The 23,333-nt window shown below is 39.9% G+C and overlaps 1 protein-coding gene across 1 annotated transcript in view; it reads right to left on the bottom strand.

Moving 5' to 3' along the window:
* The window catches only part of PLCH1 (phospholipase C eta 1), a 171,969-nt gene that overhangs the window by 6,734 nt on the left and 141,902 nt on the right, over window positions 1–23,333 (bottom strand). The window contains exons 12-21 of the mRNA XM_070406941.1: window positions 17,427–17,588; window positions 14,674–14,745; window positions 11,613–11,704; window positions 11,181–11,278; window positions 7,810–7,989; window positions 7,611–7,718; window positions 6,131–6,255; window positions 3,647–3,731; window positions 1,637–1,783; window positions 1,325–1,404 (exon numbers count right to left, since the gene is read on the bottom strand). Coding sequence (XP_070263042.1) covers window positions 1,325–1,404; window positions 1,637–1,783; window positions 3,647–3,731; window positions 6,131–6,255; window positions 7,611–7,718; window positions 7,810–7,989; window positions 11,181–11,278; window positions 11,613–11,704; window positions 14,674–14,745; window positions 17,427–17,588 — 1,149 coding nt within the window. The remainder of the gene's footprint in view (window positions 1–1,324; window positions 1,405–1,636; window positions 1,784–3,646; window positions 3,732–6,130; window positions 6,256–7,610; window positions 7,719–7,809; window positions 7,990–11,180; window positions 11,279–11,612; window positions 11,705–14,673; window positions 14,746–17,426; window positions 17,589–23,333) is intronic.

Here is a 23,333-nt window from a genome sequence, read left to right as displayed (position 1 = left end):
TGTGCATCCCAACCCAAACAGACCTTGAAAGTAATAAACTATATGACTTCTAAATGGACACTTGTTTAGGAGAGAGAAGTCTGTGGAACACTTTCTTTTTCATATTTTAATTTATTTCTGGATCAAGTTTTAAACAGCTTCTGAATTTTATTATTTCTGTCAAGTATGATAAATACTAGAAAAACTACTTCGTTACCCTGGGATTCCTAGAAATTCAAGAGTCATTTTTCGATCGTTTATATTTGTGTGTATTTAGGCCAGAGGAAAAAATATCAACAAGCAGCACAAACAGAAACCCAGGACTAAAACATAGAAAGTCGAGGAATAAAACTACATCACTTTTCGAGATTAGGATTCTTAGACATCCCATCACCTATGACTGATGTGAGAAACATACACGCCTAATCGAGGCTGAATTCATCCATTCCCTAGCAATTGCCTTGTAGTTGTGGTAATATCAATATCAGCCAACATTTTTGAGCATGTATTGTGTGCCAGGCAGATTTCTAAGGATAACATTGATTTATTTACGAGGTAGGTACTATTTTTACTCCACATTTACAGGTGAAAAAGCTGAGGCATAGAGGATGTATATGCATCTGCAGCGAAGCTCCCTGCTACGCATTCTTCCTGGGAAAGAACACAGCATTTCTGGGCCTTACTCAATGCTCCGAGTCCCTCCAAATCCCATCTGGTTCTGCAAGCGCCTTCCCGTGGCCAAGTCTCCAATTACTTGGCATGACTGGAGGACAGCCTGTTGATTTATCAACCTCAAGGGAGCCGCACAATGAAGTGAGCAGTGTCAGGAGAGAACTAGAATACATTTTTGTGGTCTTTTCTCTTAAGTCCTGTGGGTGGCTTTAAATTCATTCTTGAGTTTTAGGTTTTCTATGAAATACAATGGCATCCAATGAAGGCAGCCTGCCTAGAACTGGCTGGAATCATAGCTTGGGTTAGTACAAGTAATTCATCAAACAGCTGAGACACTACATTTCCCATTGCAGCCAGGCGGGACTTTTTAAGAATTAAAATAAAAATCAACATTTAACTCTATCTCCACTGTGTTAACCAATGATCATCTGTGAGAATAGTTTTCAGTCAAGCCCAGAGGGGCCCGCTGAGGGGAAAGGAATGGGTACACACCTCTAAGAGCAGGAGGAGCACATGTGGATGGGGACCTGAGCGCAGGACAGCACAGGGCTCCTGGGCTTCCCTACAATTTATGTTCGGAGGTACAGTCCTTTGATGCAGTCAGTCAATAAGTAACTTTGTTAAGGACAATATGATGGTTGCAAGCGGCTTTAACCCCTATAATCTTTCTCACCTTTCCAAAGATTTCATTGATTGTTATGTGGACAAATATGGATGCTTCTGTCAGCCCTTCCAAATAGACATGCCGGTAGCCTGATAAGAGAAGAAGAGAAAGCAGTTTTCTTTCATTGAACTTGCATTTGGCTTCCCCACTGGTACAGTCAAATTGGGATTTTGACTTTCCATTTCACAGAGCATGTCAACACACATATTATCATACAACGCGTTTAACATGTCATACATTGTGTATATCAACATCATATATTAAATCTTCCAAAGAAAACGGAATGGCCAGTCTAGAGAGGAAAGGCCAGGCCATACCTACCCGGCACTAAGCTGCTGAAGGTCACAGTTCTTTGCCCAACGAAGTCTCGTCCAATAGGATCGTGATCCCACACAAGGAACCGAACCAAAGCTATTTCTGGCATGTGTACTGTAAATGTCAGGGTTTCTTCCCACACAGGGTTAAATCCTCAGAGAAAACAGGAAAAGAAAAATCAGAAAAGTGAAGGGGTTGGATAAAAATGAATTGGCCACAACATCTGCAAAGCAGGCAGTGAAAATTGCTTGCGATGGTTATTAAACTCATGCAGAAGACCAAGCCGCCCCAGGATGCCTTACTGAAATAAAGCCTCGGAATTTACCCCATTGCTAGAAAATAATTGGTAAGAAAATTGCCTGTAAATGATTACATCAATTCTAATAATCTTTGATGCCAAATTGCACTGCAGAGAAAGCTCTTTCATGCCATATTCAGGATGCTTCAATGAGGTCAAAGTAGCTATAGTAGGGATCTCAGAATGTTTTAGCATAAAATGATAAAGGATGATTCCCACCCCCACCCCAACCCCCAGCAGAGAATTATGCCTCTCGCGCATCAAAAATTCTACTGCTGCAATAATCACTAGCAACTGTTTCATAAGGAAGGTTTCTTGCAGATTTCAATGCTTAGATATCACGCTATTTAATTCTTAAGGGAATCTTCTAAGGGTGGTAGGTCACGGTTCGTTTTTGTTTTCTTCTATTTAAGAAAAAAGATGTATATTACCAACTTTCAAAAATTACACAGGTAACACATGCTCCTTTTTTTAAAGTAGGAAAATAAGTATTTATAAATAATTTTATAGTTGAAAAACTGATAATCAGAGAAAATAATGTGCCTAGGGGCACAAAATTAGTACCATAGCCTAATTAGACTATTCATTATTGATTTTCAGTGGCTTCTTGTGAAGCAAGACCTTAATACATTCAGATGACATATTTTATAGCTACCAAAAATAAATAGAAAGGTCTATAATTCAATTTAAATTCTAAAAGCAAAACTCCATTTATTTCTTGGTAAGATTCAGATAAAATAATTATTTAAATTGATAAAAATTTAAGTACTCTAAGTTTTTCCTTTCTAAAAATGAATATAAATTTTATTATAATGTATGCACTAAGGGGCATCAGCATTTAACCATATTAAACACCTTAGTTAATGGCATAATTATGGACTGAAAAGCATTGAAATGCAGTCTCTCCTGAACAAAAGAAGAGATTTTCTTTGTCTTGACTTAGTGATGACCTCTCAATTACTTCTGGGTGAAGAAAATCTATTGAACACTGATAGGAAAATGCAATATAGAAAGTTCTTAAGCATGGTATTCAAGTAAGAAGTTTGTGCTACTCTTTTACCCCCAAATTCCTCTCCTTAAACTAGTGCTTAGAAAAACTCCCCTTTAGGCCTCTCTTTGAATTTCTAATGTCTCCAATGTTTTGAGAATTGAGAAGAACAAGTATGCAATAATGTTTATCAAACATATGAACAAACACAACTTTAGATGATTGCAAAGAAAAAGACACAAAGGTTGGGTAAAGAAAGCGGTCTTTACATTATAGCCAAAAAGACAAGAATGCTGCCCATTCACCACATGTGCATATTTAAGAAGACTTGCCAGAGCATGTTGCCTGAGCCTTAGAGTTTTACATGCTCCAGAAAACAGGAGAAATCATCAGGACATAGATGTGCAAAATAAAAACACAATATAAAAACAGGACGGAGGCATTTTCCTAAGTGGAGTTTTAACTCAGCCCTTTAAAATATAATTTATTCTTTTCATGAGAAAAAAATTTTTGCTTTGAAAGCAAAAATCTTGAGAGCCTGTTCATCAAAACATCTCATTCACTAATCCATGTTTACTTAGTTTTATGTGTTGAATAGCCCTTAACATAAACTCAGATGGCAGTTATGGACTTTAGGAATTTCTGTTCTACGTAGACACATTTTTCTTTTTCAATGCAAATTCTGTTTCTAGAGCACCCTGATTAAAGTGAACACAGATTGTCATCTTACCATTGTCATCCACCACACGGGTTTGATCTTTACAGCAATCTACCGGCAATCCAATAATTTCAACTTCAACAAAAGGATCGATGATCTACAAAGAGAGTGTATTATAATAACTCATACATTTCTACACACGTGTTAATTAATATGACAATACTGGCCAAAATGCCTGCATTTCAGCAGTAACCCATTTTATCAGGTGCTTGACAAGAAAAATAACTGTACTAGGTGCAATAGATTCTGCTACATGGGACAGAAATTTAAAAAATGGATTAAATTTTTGTTTGCCAATATCTATTAATGCTGTCCAAACTTTACCCAATGATCTACAACTTCAGTTCAGGGTATACACCCAACAGATGTGTGAGCTTTTGTCTTTGTACAAATGCTCAGAGCAGCTGTATTCATAATAGTGACATTGGAAACAATCTAAATGTCTATTATGAGTGGGATGGATACATTATGAGATATTCATTTAATGAATACTATACAGCAATGAAAAAGAACAAATTTCTGCTATATAGACATAATGTTGAGCAAGCCAGACCCAAAAGACTGAATACTGTAAAAGTAAGTTTACGAAAAGTTTGAGCACAGACGAAATTACTCTCTTACGATAGGGGTTGGTGTTTGATGAGGGAGCAGTACTGACTAGGAAGGACAGAAGCATTCTGGGGTGATGTCTTTGAACTGGGTTACATAATCATTAAGAGAGCTTATCCTCATTTGATTTGTGAATTTTAATGTAGTTAAATCAGTGGTACTATAATATAAATTTTAAAATATTTAAAAAGATTAAAAAATAATCAAAAGAAAAAATATGAGTGCTTATCTTCCTCCCACCCCCTCCACATTACCCCTCCTCTAGGGGAAGGCATCCTGCATTGCTGACCATCTGGAAGCTCATTACCTGGTGCAGGTTCCAGATAATGAGCAATGCAGGACTCAAACCCGAAGGGACCCAAGAGAGCTGAGAGAATGATTGAAGTCCAAGAAAATACATTTTTAGGAGCTTGGAGAGTAAAGAGAGTACAGATTCCTCATCTGTGAGCCGGAGATAACAGTGTCTGCTTCACCCCACCGTCACCCAGGTGAGACACCAGAAGAATGGAACCAGATAGTGGCAGCAAGACCGGGAAGAGATTTGGTAGGTAGGGCACCTAGCAGATGGTAATTTACTAGATGTGGAAAGAAAAAAAAAAAGGTGAAAATTAAAGATGACAATTTCTGATTGGGAGCAAGAAAAATTGTCATTTCATTCTCAGAAATATGAATAATATGAGAGGATAATGGAAGCCAGGGTGGGGAGAAAAACCTCTATCTTCATTTTCATTACTCTCTGACTAAAGGACAACATAGTAGTATCAGTACTGCAATTCTGTCTCTGATAGAAATCACAGATGTTCTCAAGTCATGTTTTGGTTGCTGCAGAAATCTTCATGTATCAGCTACACTCATCACAACTTAAAATTCCAATAGTTATTAGACCACCTCTAATCCTGCTATTTACTTACTGCCTTAATGAACACATATATTTGCATATCACAATTTTTTTGTAATATTTTGATAAGTGAATTTTAATATAATTGGTTTCTATGTAGCCCTATGGTATTTTATGCATTTAAAAACATTATTTTGAGAAGGGCCTCATGGCTCAAGAAAGTCATAATATCCTGATAAAGAACCTTATAAGCCAAGATAAGGAGGTTGGGTTTTGTTTTAATTACAAAGAAAGACAGTCCCTATACACTTAAAAGATTGCACTAACTCCACAGACTATGTATTAATTACAAAGGTAAAGAGATACCTATTTAATGAAGACAAAGAGTTTAGGTAATACTAAACTGCAGAGCTGCATGGTTTCCCATAACATTCACGGTCCAGAAATAACGGTTTAGCAGGTAGGAGTGGCAAAGAGCCTGAAGTGATGGGCCACTCCTGAGAGGAAAGGCATGAACATAGGAGGGCTGACAGGTCAGGAGAAAACTGTGGCCAAGAAGGTCAAGACCAGGTGTAATGGGAACAATGGAATAAGAGCTCTGGGAAGACAGGATGCTATGCTCATAGAAGAGACATTTTAAAATCATGCTACAGAGGTGTAGCAAGTAATGACAAGGTTCAGCATGTGGCCAGGAGCAGGTATCTGATGTGTAGCAGAGATGAGGGGATGAGGAATGTGGATGGAAAATTAAGACATACTCTTATGCAATGTTTCTATTGATAATAAAGTTGTTTTTGTACCCTAATGTTAGCATTGCCCATGCCAGTCTTGAATAATGAATTGAATCATATGAACTCATGCCTCCAAGGGCTGTGTGTGCTTTGCCCAAAAGAGCTGGTTAATATCTGGTGAGCTGAGATCAGTGGCTCGTTTATAAACACACACACACACACACACACACACACACACACACACACTTGACATTTTGGATGAAGCGTGAACCCAATAAGATAGTCACAAAATTAACCACTGGGTCACTCGTGGCTTACCTCTCCTCGGTCTCCAAACATGGAGTCCGGAGGTTTGGGAAGTTGTTGTCCACTGATCACTTTCAGGATGAGCTGCTTTTTGGGGTTGGCAGGAAGTGGATCACCAGAGAAAGGGTTGAAAGTACCTAAGCCAAGTAAGCAGATGTTAAAATATAACGTTAGTAGCATGGAAACACACACACGTACACACACACAGCTAAAGCTTGTAGAAAAAAGAAATGACAAATGCTGAGTTATTAGAGTGTGTCTTAGAGCCAAGAAACTATCAGGTAACTATCAGTGTGGCTTTTGTGTGAAGGCAACAGCAGCTGGCATTTCCAGAGCTGTGACTTTTGGTAAAATCCATGCTCCCATTCAAAGGAATGGGCCAATTTAAAGCAAGTGTCTGCGATGCAATTATCAACCGTGGCATGGGGGCAGGAGCAGCATTTTACTCAAATGCCAATAGTATAGGGGAGGGGAGCAGTTATGTCAGATTTAAATAATTTCCTAACCTAAACTATCTCGGCTATAGAGTAAATATAACAAACAGAAAGAGGATCTGAAATTAAGTAAATAGCAGAGAGAAAAAAACATACAAAGTAAAGAATCCTGAAGATACACCTGTCAACACATTTAACCTGAATTGTTAAAAATCCAATTTGGAGAATTTTAATAAGCAGAACCAAAAAACATGTTTTTTTTCCCCATCTAAAATGACATTATCTTTATTTCTTGTTAGCACTGTTTTGTATTGGAAATTCAATTTGGAGAATTTTAATAAGCAGAACCAAAAAAACATGTTCTTTTTTTTTTATCTAACACTACATTATCTTTCCTCTTTTGTTAGCACTGTTTTATAATTGGAACATACTGACTACAGAGCTTGATAAGCCCAGCCAGTGTGGCTCAGTGGTTGAGTATCGACCTGTAAAGCAGGAGGTCACGGTTCAATTCCTGGTCAGGGCACATGCTCGGGTTGTGGGCTTGATCCCCAGTGTGGGGCATGCAGGAGGCAGCCAATCAATGATTCTTTCTCATCATTGATGTTTCTCTCTCTCCCTCCCTCCCTTTCCTTTCCTTTCTGAAATCAATAAAAATATATTTTAAAAAATAAAGGGTTTGATAAAATTGTTTCAGGTGGTATTTTAATTTTGCCACTAGATTTCCAACTCATACACCCTAAGAAAGCTTCTGAGATGGCTCAAACCTTAGTAATGGTAGAAAGTCAAATTTAGAAGTAATGCCCAATGAATGTCATGCTGGGCACTAGATTTCAGATGGCAATCCATTGCTACCTCTGCCCTTCTTCACATACAAAACCTCAGGAGGGAACATTCTACACATCATAGCGTGACAATAGTTTTAATTTAGACTCCAACCTGAACCTACCTCTTTTTTGAAATCATGTTGCTAAACACTGGGGCATCACACTTTCCACAGAGCTCCTTCAATAGAGGTCACCTGCCTTCAGATACATGACTAGGAAATTAACACATACCTTTGCACATTTGCTGGGGTTTGAGGACATAGCCACAGTTTCCATTTGTCTTGAATTTGGCTCGGTTTAACTGCATGATTCGCCCTTCAGACTGGTAGTTCAGTGCCACTGTGCAAGTTCAAAGTTTGAGAGAATTAGGCAAAATGTCAGCATAGACTCAAGACAGGCAGAGGACCACGCCTTCCCGAGGGGTACACACCTAGCTGGCAGCCTGCGTTCCAGTAGGGCAATGGGTTGAAGTTACTGGAGTCAATGCGGTAGGCAGAGGGGTAAATCCTTGTGAGTTGCTTTTGGTTATAAATCATAAACTGCTCTGATTTCTGCTGAACCACCTGGTGTGCTCTTGTTTCACTGAATGATAACACATTTCCTATGGTTCCTGGCAATTTTTAATAAAGAAAAAAGAAAAGTGAGAACTACAGCAAAACAAACAAGCAAACCGGCAGTCAGACATCCCCCTCGAAATCTGGGACCACTGGCTCCTAACCGATCACCTGCCTGCCTACCTGATCGCCCCTAACTGCCTCTGCCTGCCTGTCTGATCGCCCCTAACTGCCCTCCCTTGCCAGCCTGATCTTGCCCCTAACTGCTCTCCCCTGCCAGCCTAATCTCTCCTAACTGCCTCTACCTGCCTGATTGCCCCTAACTGCCCTCCCCTGCCGGCCTGATCTTGCCCCCAACTGCCCTCTCTGCCTCGGCCCCCACCACCATGGCTATGTCCAGAAGGAAGTCGGATGTCCAGAAGATGGCCAATCGACCTGGTCTAATTAGCATATTACCCTTTTATTAGTATAGATAGATTATATAGGATAGGATTGCTTAAATGGGGGGGGAGGAGGGCTTTTTCAGCAGGAGGAGGTGCTCTTGGCAGACAAAAATACATAATCCCTATATCTGGACTGATAGCCAACCATATGCACTATACTGCCAAACCAGTCATTAAAAAATTGAACCACTCTCTTACACTGTACACCAAACAGCTGTTTCCCTTAAAACCCTTCCTTAGCCCCCAACTTAGGTTCTGCCTTTGCAGTTCACCCAGATTAGGTTCTGATTGGTCAGTTTCTATGCCAGTCAGTGTCAAAAGCTCCGCCTCCTAGGCAGCCATTGGCTCCTCGCACTTCACCTAGATTTGGTTCTGATTGGTCGGTTTCTATGCCAGTCAGCATCTCCGGGTCTATCTCCGGGCCTGATCAGAGAGGTGAGGCTGATCAGCAGTCCCCACGGAGGCCCGGAGAGAAACAGATGTGCAGCTGCTGGTGAAGCCCGAAGAGAAAAAGAGAGGCAATGGCTTATCAACAGCTGCCACGGAGGCTGTGGATCAGACCCTGCCTCTCTCTTTGGGACTCTCTCTGGGCCTGATCCACAGCCCCTTTGGCAGTCAGTGCTGGGTCACCATGGCAACCCAGCACTGACTGCAGGACTGACTTCCGGTCGGTTGAGCCTTTGGTCATTACGGACCCTGGGTTTTTATATATTAAGATGCCTGTTTGGACATCAGGATGGGTCAATCCAGGGCCAAGGACACTGCAGATTTGGGGTCATGATGAAGTAAACCTCCAAACATTTAATATCCTACCCTTCCCCTAATCATATCTTTTGCACCTTGTCTACAATATCCCCACTACTATCACCCCTTCCCCAAACATCCATACCTCACCCCCAAAATGACTACCATGTCTCCTGGGCCTGCTGGAAAAGGTCAGTCTAGATAAAGAGCCCAACTTGCCCAGAGCCTCATTTTCATTCCAATGTGTTCTGTGACAGCTGAGTGTGTCTAAACCCAGACTGAGTGACATGGCCCATGAAACCAAGGAGTAGAGCTATAGTCCAGCTGGGCCACTGACCTGAATTATATCCTGATTGTGCATGTTTATTAGAGCACAGTCTCCCAGGGCCCTGTTGTCCTTGGGGGTTGTACACCCTTAGATAGAAAATGCTGGCCAAGTGACTAACGACTACATTCCAGAGCTGGAGCTTGGAATAGTCATAAATACAGGTGGGAGGCAAAGCAATTAGAAAATTCATTTTTAATCTGATGATGTGCTTCAAATTAACTCTTTCCTTATCATGTATAGTTTATTGACATTAATTTATTAACTTATTCACAGCACAAGTATTCTAAAAATGATGTTATTTGAGGATTTTGATGAATACTTTGAACATGATAGGAGAAAATACAGTCTTTTTGACAAGTTAATGCAGATAATATAGTACTGTAATCAGTGTCACTGTTTGCTGTCTTTCCACATAAATATGCATACCACATTGTCATCAAGATGACCCTGATAGGCATATGTCAATTAATATATTAATGCAGTTGAGTTGTTTTGCATTAGAATAAGCCATTCACTCATTGTCTATTGTTCATTTTAAGGCTGAAAAGAAAACCCACAAAAGACAAAAACAGCTGAAGTTCAAAAGCTAAACAGTACTCAATACTACTTTTCTCTTAAGCTAATAGAATTATGATTTCCTAAGGCATTTGTTAGAAATTATATTCCTCTAAACCAAAACACCTTCAACTCCATTGAACCACTCCAGGTTTATTTTCTAGCTGTGGGCAGTTATTACAAGAATGTGTTTATTGTTCACATGCTGAGAATCCTACCGGTTATCATGCTTTCACATGAAATTAATTTAAAATGTTTATGTCACTACTTGAAGAAGAAATCAATATAAAAGAAAAGAAAATCTACAGATAGGAAAAGATACACTTGTGAGTTAGAGGGGGGGAAAAGAGATCTGAGGAAAAATCCTGGAGGTTTGAGAGGATATAAGTCGCCACAATGTCATTTCCCTTCACTAAGACTCACTGAGAAAATGGGAGATTCTGATTTACATTTAACTTCCACTCAAATTGAAACTATATTGAAAAGCCACATGAACATAGTTTATGTCTATAAACATTCATTAACTGGACAAAATAGAAATGAGAAGGGCTGAGAATAAAGGGGAATCGAGCAACTAGCAGGAAAGCCCAGGATAAGAACAGTTGTGACTAGAATTTCTCAACCCAATTTGTGGCAATTAATAGGTGAAAATCAGTGAAGAGTCAGCACTTCTGAAATTTTTCCTTCTTTCTTTCTTTTTGTTTTTTTTTGTTGTTGTTGTTGAAACCTCAACCTTTGGGTTAAATTGTTTTCATCAAAGTCAAATTTCCCAATGAGAAAATAGGAGGCTTTTCAAGGTGTTCTTTAGGCCAATTAATTTCTTCTTTTTTCCGGTTGTTCACATTGGGAATGGCCATCAAATCAGGGCAGGTCTCTATAGTTCAAGTGTGAGGGAAGCCCTACTCTGACACATTTGTCTTTTTTATAATAAAGTCCTCCTCTGCCCTGTAGGAAGTTTCTCTGGCCTCTAGACAATCAGGCAACCCCAGTAATCAACAGAGGCCTCCCTATGAGCTAAAAGCTTGGTCCTGGCCGTCAGTTCCCTGACAACTCAAGTGGGATTGTACCCAGTTCCAGAAATGTGTGCTGATGATCTGATTAACAAAAATTAATTAACTGTTGACAAAGAAAGGACAAGGATATTTATCCAGAAGAAAAAACAACACTCAGTCCTCACCATCGTCCACGATGTCTTGGGCCGCCACAGAGTTGGTGTACACCACCAAATCCGACAGCTCTCGGCAGAGCTTCATGGTTTTCCTCCGGCGACCCAACCTGTGAAATGCACAAGGGACTCATGATACTTTAGACCTGGAAGAAGTGTGGGCCTTTGTCTACTCTACCTTTCTTACCTGCTCCTCATGGAGCCAGGATTAGAACCCAGTGTGCTTCCTAGTTCAACACTCTTTCCACTAAAACCCTACTTATGTGGTGAATTCACAGCTCATTCAGAATCAGTCTCATATCCAGTTATCTTTAGGGGCCCCACTGCACTGAGCACTTTATCTTGTGATCCAATTCTCTAGATACATACAACTAAACCAGCCAAGGTGATGGGGATGGAGAGGCCCAGAGAGTCTAAGCAAGAAACATGGAGACACCTTCTTACCTGTACAGCTGGCCTATCTCCTTGCCAGGATTCTGCTGTGCATCTTCCTCATCATCAGTACTGTAAGATTTAGACTGTGATTTTGTGGTTTTCTGCTGGAAAACAGAGGAAGGGAGAGAGGAAGAGAAACATTGATTGTTTGCCTTCCAAGCAGTTCGTATCAACTACCACAATCCTGTTACTTTAAATTTGCACATCTGATCCCCTTCAGGGGATATGAGGCAGTGATCTTCTTATTCATTTTTACTTCCTTAGCACCTAAAGGGTCTGGCACATAATAAATCACAGTAAACTTAACAACAAACTCACTGCATCAGGTACATCTACAACATTCAGAGAATGGACTGGGCTTAAACACACACACACACACACACACACACACACACATACACACACACGGACAATAACTTGGAGGGAGAATAAATGCCCAGATATTGCACCTTGCCTGACCATTAATAACAAGCATGGCCATGGCCATAATTATAATACTAAGGCAAAACTGAGGATTTCATGCTCTAAAATTGACTTCCAAGCCACATAAAATGTAGGTCTTAGAAAGACCTTATTCGTCATGCATTGACGGTCTCTATAAGGAATGACGGTCAAAGAAGTAACATCTATTTAAATACTATTAAGGAATAACATATCATCTTTATAGGAAGCTCACTATTCATGTTGACTTATAAAAGGCAGATTTGATTTTTTTGAAAGCTAGCAGTATTATTTTTAATGATTAACCACCATGCCTGCTTTTGATCAGTATGCACTCAAATAACCATCTATATCAAACTGCTCTGTTGAGGTTTTGACCCCTTTTAATTTCTAGCAGCAGAAAGAAATTGTTACCCATAGGATTCAGGCTGAAAGGCTTCAGGACAAATCTGGTGTTGTCTGGACACATTCGCTGTTAGACATAACACCTTTTTGAAATGATGAGGTTTCGCTCCCATCACATTGGAGAGAACCCCATTATTTGGCAACACATACCTTCACAATACAAATGATGGGGAGGAAATTGCAGAAAACCTTGCCATCAAAACAGTTTCCACAAACCAACAAAGGCGAGACCTTCACACAGAGTAGCCTGGACACCTGGGGAATGTAGCTTTAAAAAAGTAAAGGGACTTCATACTCACATTGCCATTAGACCATGTCACCTTTCCGATCATCTCACGCTCAACAAATACAAAACCAGCTACACTGTTGGAATACACACACTCGACTCTGTTGCACTCAGAGCGAGCCACCAATTTGGTCTGGAACCTTCTCAGGTTCACAAACCTCGGTGCGCATGGTGTGGGAGCCCTAGCCTCTGAGGATCTCCTGTGCAAGCTGGCCAACCTCTCTAGCTTCCTATTGTGTTTCTTAAAAGGGCAGGGCAATAACATCTTTTTTAAAGAATTATTATTGTGGTGGTGATTAAATAAGATGGCATAGGAAGTCATCCTCTAAGCTACAGAATATTAACTTTCAATTTTAAGTACTATTAATACTTATTAAAATAATCTGTAAATAGTCTTGTAGGCATTCATTTTTATGGCATGAGACATAATAAATTCTATTTCTATGGTAGCACAAGTACAGCCTAAAAGGTTTACTTTGGAAAAGAAGTTTAATTTAAATCAGTAGCTGTAATCAAGAAATAAAATATTCTCTAATTCTACATATAATTAGTACCTTGAGGTGTTAAAATAAGTGTCTTTTTGAAGTTCCTTTTTAACATAAAAGGCAAAGAGAATTAAGAAATGAATCACCAATGGCAGATAATATTTGGAAAAATGATGATATATTTTCTTTACATACAGTTCGAACACTTTTTATCATGCTTAATGTACCGTGTAATCAATTTTTCATTTTACTTTTTTACTTAATGTTTTGCATGATGAGCTCTTTAGAGTGATCATCTTTTAGTGGCTGCATAATTGTCCATTGTGTGAATGAATCATGATTCACTTAAGAAGTCCTTATGGGTGAACATTTTGGTTGTTTTCAGTTTTTTGTTATAATGACTATTTTGGGGACCTTTTAAGAAATTATCCTACTGATGGGGCAGGAAATTCCAGATACAATATTCCTTAAAACACAAGAAATGTCCTTACAGAAACCTCACGCACAAAGTTCACCATCCAATAATTGATTAGTTATATAACCTTTTCACTGAGGAAAGTACAAGAATTATAAGCACCCAGCATGATGACATGCACCAAATGAAACCACCAAATGAGGAAATGGAATCTTATCTACCCTCCAAAGCCTTTTGATTCTTCCACTCAGCATTACCTTCTCCCCATAGGTAACTACTAATCTGACTTTTACCCAAATGATTTGGTTTTGCCTGTGTTTAAACTTCATATAAATTGAATCAAATTGCATGTATTCTCTTGGGTCTGGTTTCTTTTGCTCAGTATCATGTTTATAATTATTGTTTATAGTTGCAATTTTGTCATTTTTGCTGATAAATATTACCTTATGTGAAGATACCATAATTTTTATTCATTCTATTATTGATGGACACTTAAACTATTTCCTATTTATACTATTACAAATGCATATTCTCATTAGCATTGTATGAGAGTTTAACTTCCTCACCATCACTGGGTGTTGTCAGTCTCTTTATGTTTGCTATTGTGGTGGGTGTGTATGGAATCTCAATGGCATTTTAATTTGCATTTCCCAGGTAAGGGTGGGCACCTTTTCTAGATTAGCCATTTCAAGTCTTTTGTGAAGTGTCATATAAATCTTTTGCCCAGATTTTTTTATTATTATTATTTAGGGTACCTGTCTTTTTTATTGATTTGTAGGAATTCTTTATATTGTCAGGATACAAGACCTCTATTGCATGTATGTATTGCCAATATTCTTTGCCAGTATTACTTGCTTTTTGATACTTTTGATGAACAGCAATTCCTAAATTTCCAAGTCGTTTAATTATCAATATTTTCCTTTTCTGGAGGCCTATTTAAGCAACCTTCAGTTATTCCAAGGCCATGATGATATTCTCCAGTTACCTTCCAGATTTGATTTAAGTGAATTTCACACATTTTTCAATCTCATTTAGTACCTTATGTTTTCCAAAGTTGGTCATGAGGGATCGTCCATGTGATTTCTTTCCACTCTCCTTCACATCTGGATGCTGAGAAAATAAAGCATAATATAACTATTTTTCTTCTTTACTTTTATTTGTTCCTTCGTTCTGACGAAATGGCAGGCAAACTTCTCTGTCTGCCTCTAAGTGGGAAGCATGAGGTCACTTCCTCCTGCTACGCCCCCTCCAGTACAAGGTGGCAGAGTCTGCCAGGGGAACACTGACACGGAGAGGCCCAGGTACCAGCCAGGAGACAGGAACGGCCAGCAGCTGCCCAAAGCTGGGGTCAAAGGCCTCTCAGTGGCCCATCCAGTACCTGATCACAAGGCTCTCCACAGCATAGGATGTAGTCTTTTGAATGCCATGAGTGGGGATAAAATCACCTTCAGTTAAAATAGATTTAATTTTGAAAAATGGCCAAAAATCATTAAGAGCCAATTCTACCAAAAAACAAAACAAAACACATTGATCAAACACTTATTTGGAATTTTAAAAACATGAAATATAAATAAAATCCAAGCATATGTATGAGGTAATAAGATTATTTTTATTTAACTAAACCAGAGCAAAGCTTAGCTATTCATTGAAATAATTCCCTCTGTGGTCAGCACTGGAAAGATATATGAATTTTCCTCATGTGGGTTAATTTTCTAGGCTAGAGATCTCCTTGCTCAAGCTTCTCTCTTGTTAGGATGCAGGAAGGCCGCTCTGCTAAAAGGGTTTAGATTTTTATTAAGTTATCAACCCTAAAAAGTGTTCACTACTAATGACATGGTTTAAGGAGAGACCAGCACAACAGGCCATGCCCTCCCAGAACTTCCTGCTAAACCAAGAAGAAACAGAGATAACCCCATTCATGGAATGCATGTGGGTAAGTAAAACTATTTAAAATCAAATGGCCAGGGAGGGCATCCATATAGAATAATCAGAGATGCCATTTGGAGTGGGGAGTGGAGAAGACTATTAGTTGGAGAAAGAGGCAGTTCAGAAAATACTAGCGGGGTAGGGGGCTATAGGGTAATTTTAGTTGACGGTTTATATATATGGACTGCCTCTGAAGATCTATTAAAGCTGACCACTATCTGTTCAAAAATCCTGAAATTAAGAAGGTAGCCAGATGCGGTCATAGAAGCAACACTGCTCTCTAAGTTAGGAGACCCAGTCCTGCCACCAAGTGGCTACATGTCCATGGCAAGCCTCTTCTCCTGACCTGTTTTCTTATCTATGAAATGGAGGAGGAATGACCCAATTAACTTCTGAGTTCCTTTCTACTTCTAATAGCCCATCTATAGGGAGATCATGTCACTCATTGTCCCAAGCAGGACCCATTTAAGTGTGAAATGGGGTATTTTTAATAATTACATTAGGACAATAGATATAAAACAGGGTTGTCCCAGGCAAGTTAAGGTAAATGGGCATTCTATTTAGTAGGCACCTACTATGCCCCAAGGATTATGCTAAGTGCATTATATATATTCTCATTTAATATATACAACCATTTTTTGAGATAAGTATGATTAAAATCTCAATTTTACAGATTAAAAAAATCTGAAATATAGTGAAGTTAAAGAATATATCCAAAGTTACAAAGCTACCGCTAGTGATCAAATAGGGATTCTTCTTGCCTGGCTCACCCCCCTCCCACACCCTCTTTATATAGAAGTGTAATATAAAATAGATGTCTCCCAAACCATCCATTCAACAACTATTTATGAAGGTCTTGCTAAGTCCCAAGCACTAGAGAAGCCAGCACAATAATGGTTATCAAGAATGACATGGTTCTGGTCTTCATGGAATCTATAGTCTAGTTAGGTAGACAGATACTGAACAGTAGTTGCAAATGTGGTTTTAAAACTTTAGAAAAGAGAAGATAAAATAGGCTACTATGGGCAATATAAAGGGGATAGCTAACCCAATTCAGCACTCAAGTCAGGACTCACTTAAGACAACACATTGAAGCTGGAATTTAAAAGATTAAGCAGGACTTAGAGCAGATGTGGGAATGGAGTGTTCCAGGCAGAAGAAACGTAATGTGAGGAAGACAATGGAATAAACAGTTATGGCTGGTATGACAATTGTGAGAGGTGGTATGACAAGGAAAATGAGGAGATCTGAGACTGGAAAGGTAGGCAAGGATGCAATGATGCAGGTTCTTGGAAAGCCTAGTCAAAGAATTTGTTAGTTATCCCCAGCATAAAGGGAACCCACCAAAGAATTTTGAACAGTAGAGTAACATGATCAGATTTGCATTTTTTAAAGAACCATGCTAATTTCAGAGTGGAGATTCTATTGAAGAAGGGCAAGAGAAGTCTAGTTGAGAGTTGACATTGACCTAGATTGGGACACAGCCATGAAGAAGAAGGGAAGTAGACAGATGGGAGATGCGTCCAGGAAGTGCAATCAACAGGGCATGGAGGCTGCCCAAACCCAGACAGGTGGGAGGCTGCAGTATGTGGTGGGCTCAAGCTTCTCGGCTCACCTGCGCAAGCATGAGGAAGGTGAGTCCAGGGGTACTGGGCTTTCTCCTGTCATTTTCAGCCCTACCCATCCAACTTTTAACTATTTCTCACATTATTTTGCAACAGGAGATTTTTATTTCTCAAGCAATAGGAAGATAGAAATGGATGAAACTGGAGAAGCATTTCCCAAATGACAAATGTTCAGAAACAACACATATGATATGCTTTCTTTTTCCTGTCAAAGGACAAGTACCAGAGGGCATCTTATACCTGCTTCAGGTGTGCATGTAAGCCTTCATGCGTGGCCTTCAGTAGAGCCCTCACTGTGAAACTATCAGGATCTTCTTTGTCTCGAATCTGAGATTCTTTTAACAGTGACTCCAGTTTTTTCCTTATGAAAGACTCCACCTGGTGCTCAGTGGTCCCGTTATTCTGCAAAGAATTAAGCGATGGAAATGATTGTCCTTAAGAAACACAGAATCCATTAGAATACACCCTTCATTCAAGCCAACATTGCTTTTATAATTTGATTCTCTCTCAATTAACTGTAATAAGTTAACCTCATTGTACCATTTTGGTCCTCCCTCTCCCCCCACCAATCCCATTAAAAAATTATTATCATGATTGCATTCAACCCTCAAGAACCTTATAAAGTCTTATTGTCATTTCTATTTCAGAGATGCAAAATCTGATGCTTTGAGAAATTAAATAAGCTGCTCAAGTTTCCAGAGCTGGCAAGCAATTGACATAGGATTCAAACTCAGGTCTCTACACCCTTCCCACTGTGCTACTATATGCTCTCAAATGCGGGAAGGCCAGCAAGAATTTTTGGAGACTAAGTTTTCCATATCCACATAGATAAATTTGAGAGAAAAAAACATGCTATTTAAAACACACCACTTTCTTCACTGAAGGGAAAAGAATGTTATGGAAATCTCTGCATGGTAATTAAGATTTCAACAGTGATGAAAAGAAGGGCTTTCCTGCCATCCATAGTTCTAGCAAAGGTTCTACATTAGTAAAGCATGTTCTATAAACACACGAATGGGTTGGTTTTTCTAAAGCAGAAATTTATAAAGGAGGGTAGTGACAGATAAAGCTGGAAACATACTTTGGGACCAGATAGTAGAGGCATTAGAAAGCAGGAGGAGTGGAGGGGCTGAGAGTCTCTGGGTAGACAGTGCCAGATTAGCATTTTAGATATATTATGAACAGGTAGTGTGTCAGAGAGAGGAAAGGTGCCTGCAGATGAAAAGCCAGACCATGGTCCCACCACAAGCACTAAGAGCCTAGGCCAATGCACTGGTGGGCGACGGGATAAAGAGAAGAGAGCGTTTGAGAGCAAAATTCATTTTGCACAAAACAAATACATATCAAGCTGCTATATGCCAGGTGAGAAACATTAACAAGGCACAACCCCACCGAATCCTTGCTGTCACGGAGACAGACAGCCTCATCAATGGGTAATTATAGAAGCAGGTGCAAGTAGAGTGACAGATGTAAGGGATATCACAGGCACACAGAGGTGGGGGGAATGTTGGAGAGACTTGGGAATGTAGGAGAGATTTCCCAGAGCAGAGGACACCAGAGCCAAGCTGTAAAAAAAATGAGTGTATTAGTTTTTCTGTGACTGCTGTAACAAACTACCACAAACCTGGTTGTTCAAAACAAAAGAACTTTATTCTCATTCAGTTCCAAAGGCCAGAATATAAAATCAAGATGTTGGCAGAGTTGCACTCCCTCCCAAAGACACTAGCTTTCTTGGGATATATTCCTAGAAGTGGAATATATCCCAAGAAACCAGAAACACCAATCAGAAAGGATATATACATTCCTATGTTCATAGCAGCACAATTTACCATTGCAAAGATCTGGAAACAGCCTAAGTGCCCATCAGCAGATGAATGGGTTAGAAAACTGTGGTACATCTACACAATGGAATACTTCGCTGCTGTAAAAAAGAAGGAATTCTTACCATTTGCAACAGCATGGATGGAACTGGAGAGCATTATGCTAAGTGAAATAAGCCAGTCAATGAAAGAAAAATACCACATGATCTCACTCATTTGTGGATAATAAAGACCATTATAAACAGATGAACAAAAATAGATACAGAGGCAGAGCTGCCTTGAACAGACTGTCAAACTACAGCGGGAAGGCTGGGGAGAGTTGGGGGGCAGAGGGGGAGTAATAGATCAACCGAAGGACTTGTATGCATGCATATAAGCATAACCAATGGACACAAGACACTGGGGGGGTAGGGGAGGCCAGGAGATTGTCAAGGGGGGGGGGGGGAAGGAGACATATATAATACTCTTTGTAATACTTTAAGCAATAAAACAAAATTTAAAAAAAAAGACACTAGCTTTCTTGCTTCCTTCAGTTTACAGCGGCACCAAGCACTTACTGACTTGTGGCAGAATAACTCCTGCCTCTGTCCCGGTCATCACATAGCCTCCTCCTGGGTGTTCCCCCTCCTGTTTGTGTCCTCTCCTTTTCTTATGAGGACACTTGACATTAGATTTTTAAGTCCCACCCAGTCAATCCAAGATCCTTAATTACACCTGCAAATACCCTTTTCCCAAATAAGGTCACATTCACGGGTACCAGGGGTTTGGACTTGGACAAATCCTTCGGCGGCAACAAATCAATCTACTACAATGACCAAGAGCTGATCATCTGGCAGAGTAGGGTGAGAGCATTCAACATGAGCAAAAGCATGAGGAAAACAATAGCAAGGAGAACTAGTAACCATCTGAACATGGAGAAAAGAGCACAAGGATTTATAGAAAAAAAACAACTATATTGTGCTAAGACTCACAAAGCACGCTCACATAACAATATTTCATTTGAGCTGCCAGACACCCTTTAAGTTAGCACTAGGGTTAGACAAACTTTACTCATAATAATACAGAGGCAGAAAGATTCAAAAGCTTGTCCAAACACACATGCCTATGAAGTGGCTGAACTGGGACTTGAACCTAAGACTCCCAACATGAAATTGTGCCCATTTCACCACACAGTGCTGCAGCCATCCCTTTTATACTGTTCCAAATAAAGACAAATTCTTGAGTCAAGTTCGTCATGAGCAGGCTCATATTTTAAACAAGCATTATTCCTTTTTGACACCTGGAAAATATATGGCCAGTACCCCTCTGTGGAAAATACTAGGTTTCACTTAAGGTCGGAAGGGAATCCAAGAAAAGAACTCCAGGAAGCAAATCCCCCAATGCATTTGATCAAATGCCCCAGAGCCTGGCAGAGGACCTGCTTGGTAGGAAGACACAAAGAGAAAGCCTGCAAGAGCACCTGGTGTGCCCAGGTCACACAGAATGCCCCAAGTTCCCCTCCCTTTCCTTCTCTGGATCAGAGCACACTGAGTCGCAGACAGTGGGGAGATGAACTGTGGCCATTATGCACAGACACTCTCAATGTCAGCACAGCAAGGCTAAACATACAAAGCCAGGCCAACTGGTGCTGGTGAAATCGTGAATGATTAATGCAAAGGCTGTACTTACTCACTTCACAGCCTCTAAACACAGGGAGTTGTTGCTGAAGGAATGATATTCTGTGATTTTTTTTCCCTGTGATTTACAGCACAAGAAAATCAGCGGCCATGGGGAAACAAATAAAAGTGTGGCTGAGGTTTCATTAATATATTATCACTGGGGCTGGGAGCCCAATAGCACTGCTTAAAGGAAGCTGAGACAGACACACGACCTCACAACCTGCCAGCCATTGTGCAGCGGCACCAGGGACCACAGCTTCTTGCTCTTTTGTTCCCTGAGCTAGTGGGAAAGGGAGGATGCATGGTGGGGAGGGGGAGGGGGAAGCAGCCCTTTAGTGTGGCAAGGAGTCGTTTCCCCAAGGGAAGGAATCACCGTTCCGAATTCCTTTTCTGAGAAGTACATATGATCAGGAATACCTACTAAAAATAAATAAATCAAACATATAAACACATTCTTGTTTTATCTCTCACGAGAAAGAAAAGGATCGCTGAAAAAGTGAAGGGCTACCAAGAATCTTGGCCACTGCTCCAGGCTGGGAAGCAGCAGGAAAAGGGAGAGATTGGGGTAAAGGGGCTGACCCTTAAAGGCGGACCTTCTCAAACAGTGGTGCTCTACACTGAACACTACAATCACCAGAGGAGTGTTCCTAAACCCCAGGCACACACCCAGACCATTCACAGGGGAATCTCTGGGCAGGGACCTTGCACTGGGATTTTTGAAAGCTCCTCTGTCATTCCAATGTGCAGCCAAAGTTGAGCATCTTTGCTTTAAAGCAAACAAACAAAACACTGGACTCTCTCACCATCCCTGAATGTCTTCTGGCTCTCTGGGCTTGAGTCTGGAGGCAGGAAGAACAATATCGTAGCTGTGCTTGGTGAGTGCACTACAGCTTTGCAAACCCATAACCTGAAAGTCCTGGGCTGAAGAGCAGCTGCTACTCAGCCATGTACTCCTGTGCTCCCCTGTTTCCTGCCTGCTCCTTAGCTCCTTTAAAACACCTCCTTCTTCTGTTCAAGGACCAGGTGAGGACTTCCTTGAGCAATAATCATGCTGCTGCCGCCATTCTTGTTACTGATGATGTCTAGCATTTACTGAGCACAAATCATGTGTTGGGCATTCTTCTGAGTTTTTGCAGGGAATGAACTTAGCCCTTATTTTAAAGTTAAATTATTATTTTATTCTCTTAGTACATAAAGAGTCAAATTTTGCAAACAGGCAGAGAATGAGAGTGACTTATATTTCCTACAGGGAGAAATCACTTATTTTTATAATAATAGAGCCCATTGATTTGATTTGCTCTCAGTATGAATCAGACAGAATATAGAAGCCTTATTTTTTCCCTTTGTCTCAAGTTGCTTTCAAATAGCAACAGGTCTTTCAAAAGCACAGATTCTCAGGAGGATCAGGAGATAATTTCAGACTGCAGAACTCTCAAGATTTGATTGCTTGTCACCTAATGTATGTGTGTGATGTCATGGAGTCCTAGGATTGTAGACCTGCTCTTTCTCCAGCTCAGATGTCAATTTTGGACAGGAGAGGATACTACTGCCACAGTTCAAAGCCACGGGGATAGTCACTTTCCAGGAGTGTGAATGCAACTTATAAAACAGGTAATCAGGGAGAGAGAGAGAGAGAGAGAGAGAGAGAGACTGACTCAATAACATTTTGAAATATTATGATGTCCATTTAAAAAAGGGCGGGGGAAAAAAGGAGACATATGTAATACTCTTTGTAATAATTTAAGCAATAAAAAAATTATAAAAATTAAAAATTAAAAAAACAGATAAAAAAAAAAGAAGAAACTCAGGTTTAGAAAGGTGGGTGAGCTCCTCAAGGTCATACAGTTAGCAAGTGGTAGAGCCAGCTTGGAACTCAGGTAGCCTGGCTCCAGAGTCTGTGTGTTTAACAATTGCAACAATCTCTAATCTTCTCTGAGTGTTCCAGCCTGCTCTTACCTCCCTTTCCGATGAACCCACTTCCACTAAGTCAAAACCAAATGACCTAACAGTTTAAGTTTATAATTCATTTTTTTGCTCATAACGTGATTGTGCTTCTATAGTTAGATGGACTCAACTTTGAGGGGTCATACACAATTAATGTCACCCTGAAGGTCAAGGATGACCCATGTATTTCTCCTTATCTGAATCAATCACATTGAAATGAATGATTTTGTAGTTCCAGGAATCTTCTAGAAAAGCTTCATGTGATCCTACTTATGCAATATGAAATGAGGGGGGGGTCTCAGGAGGAGGCAGTTCCCAAATCACTAGATAAGAAGGGTGAATACAGAATGAAAGAGGGCGAAAGGGGAAAAATCCCATTCAAAATGAAGCCTTTAACTCAAAATTCTAAAACCAATGAGGAAAAGTAATGCCAAGACAGAGTGGTAAAAACATCAACACAAGGGACAGGATTTCACTCTTTCACTTTAAAATTAATGTGTTTAGATGCTCAAAGATATGAAGAAATAGCTCCATAAAAACACACACAAGAAACTAAGAAGTCAAATAATTAAATAAGAGCAAGTGTCTATAAAAAAGAACCAATAAATTTTGTAAATAAAGAGTATAGTACTGAAATGAAAAGAGCAATAGCTAAATAAACTCTAGACCCAAGTCAAAGAGATAATTAATGAATTGAAAAATAATATTGCAAATGGTACCCAGAA

This window comes from Myotis yumanensis, unplaced genomic scaffold, assembly GCF_028538775.1.
Source record: "Myotis yumanensis isolate MYYU_CA2020_CCGP unplaced genomic scaffold, mMyoYum1.0.hap1 SCAF_2, whole genome shotgun sequence".
Taxonomy (NCBI): Eukaryota; Metazoa; Chordata; class Mammalia; order Chiroptera; family Vespertilionidae; genus Myotis; species Myotis yumanensis.
The sequence above is the reverse complement of the archived record's forward strand: the minus strand, read 5'-3'. Positions and strand labels throughout refer to the sequence as shown.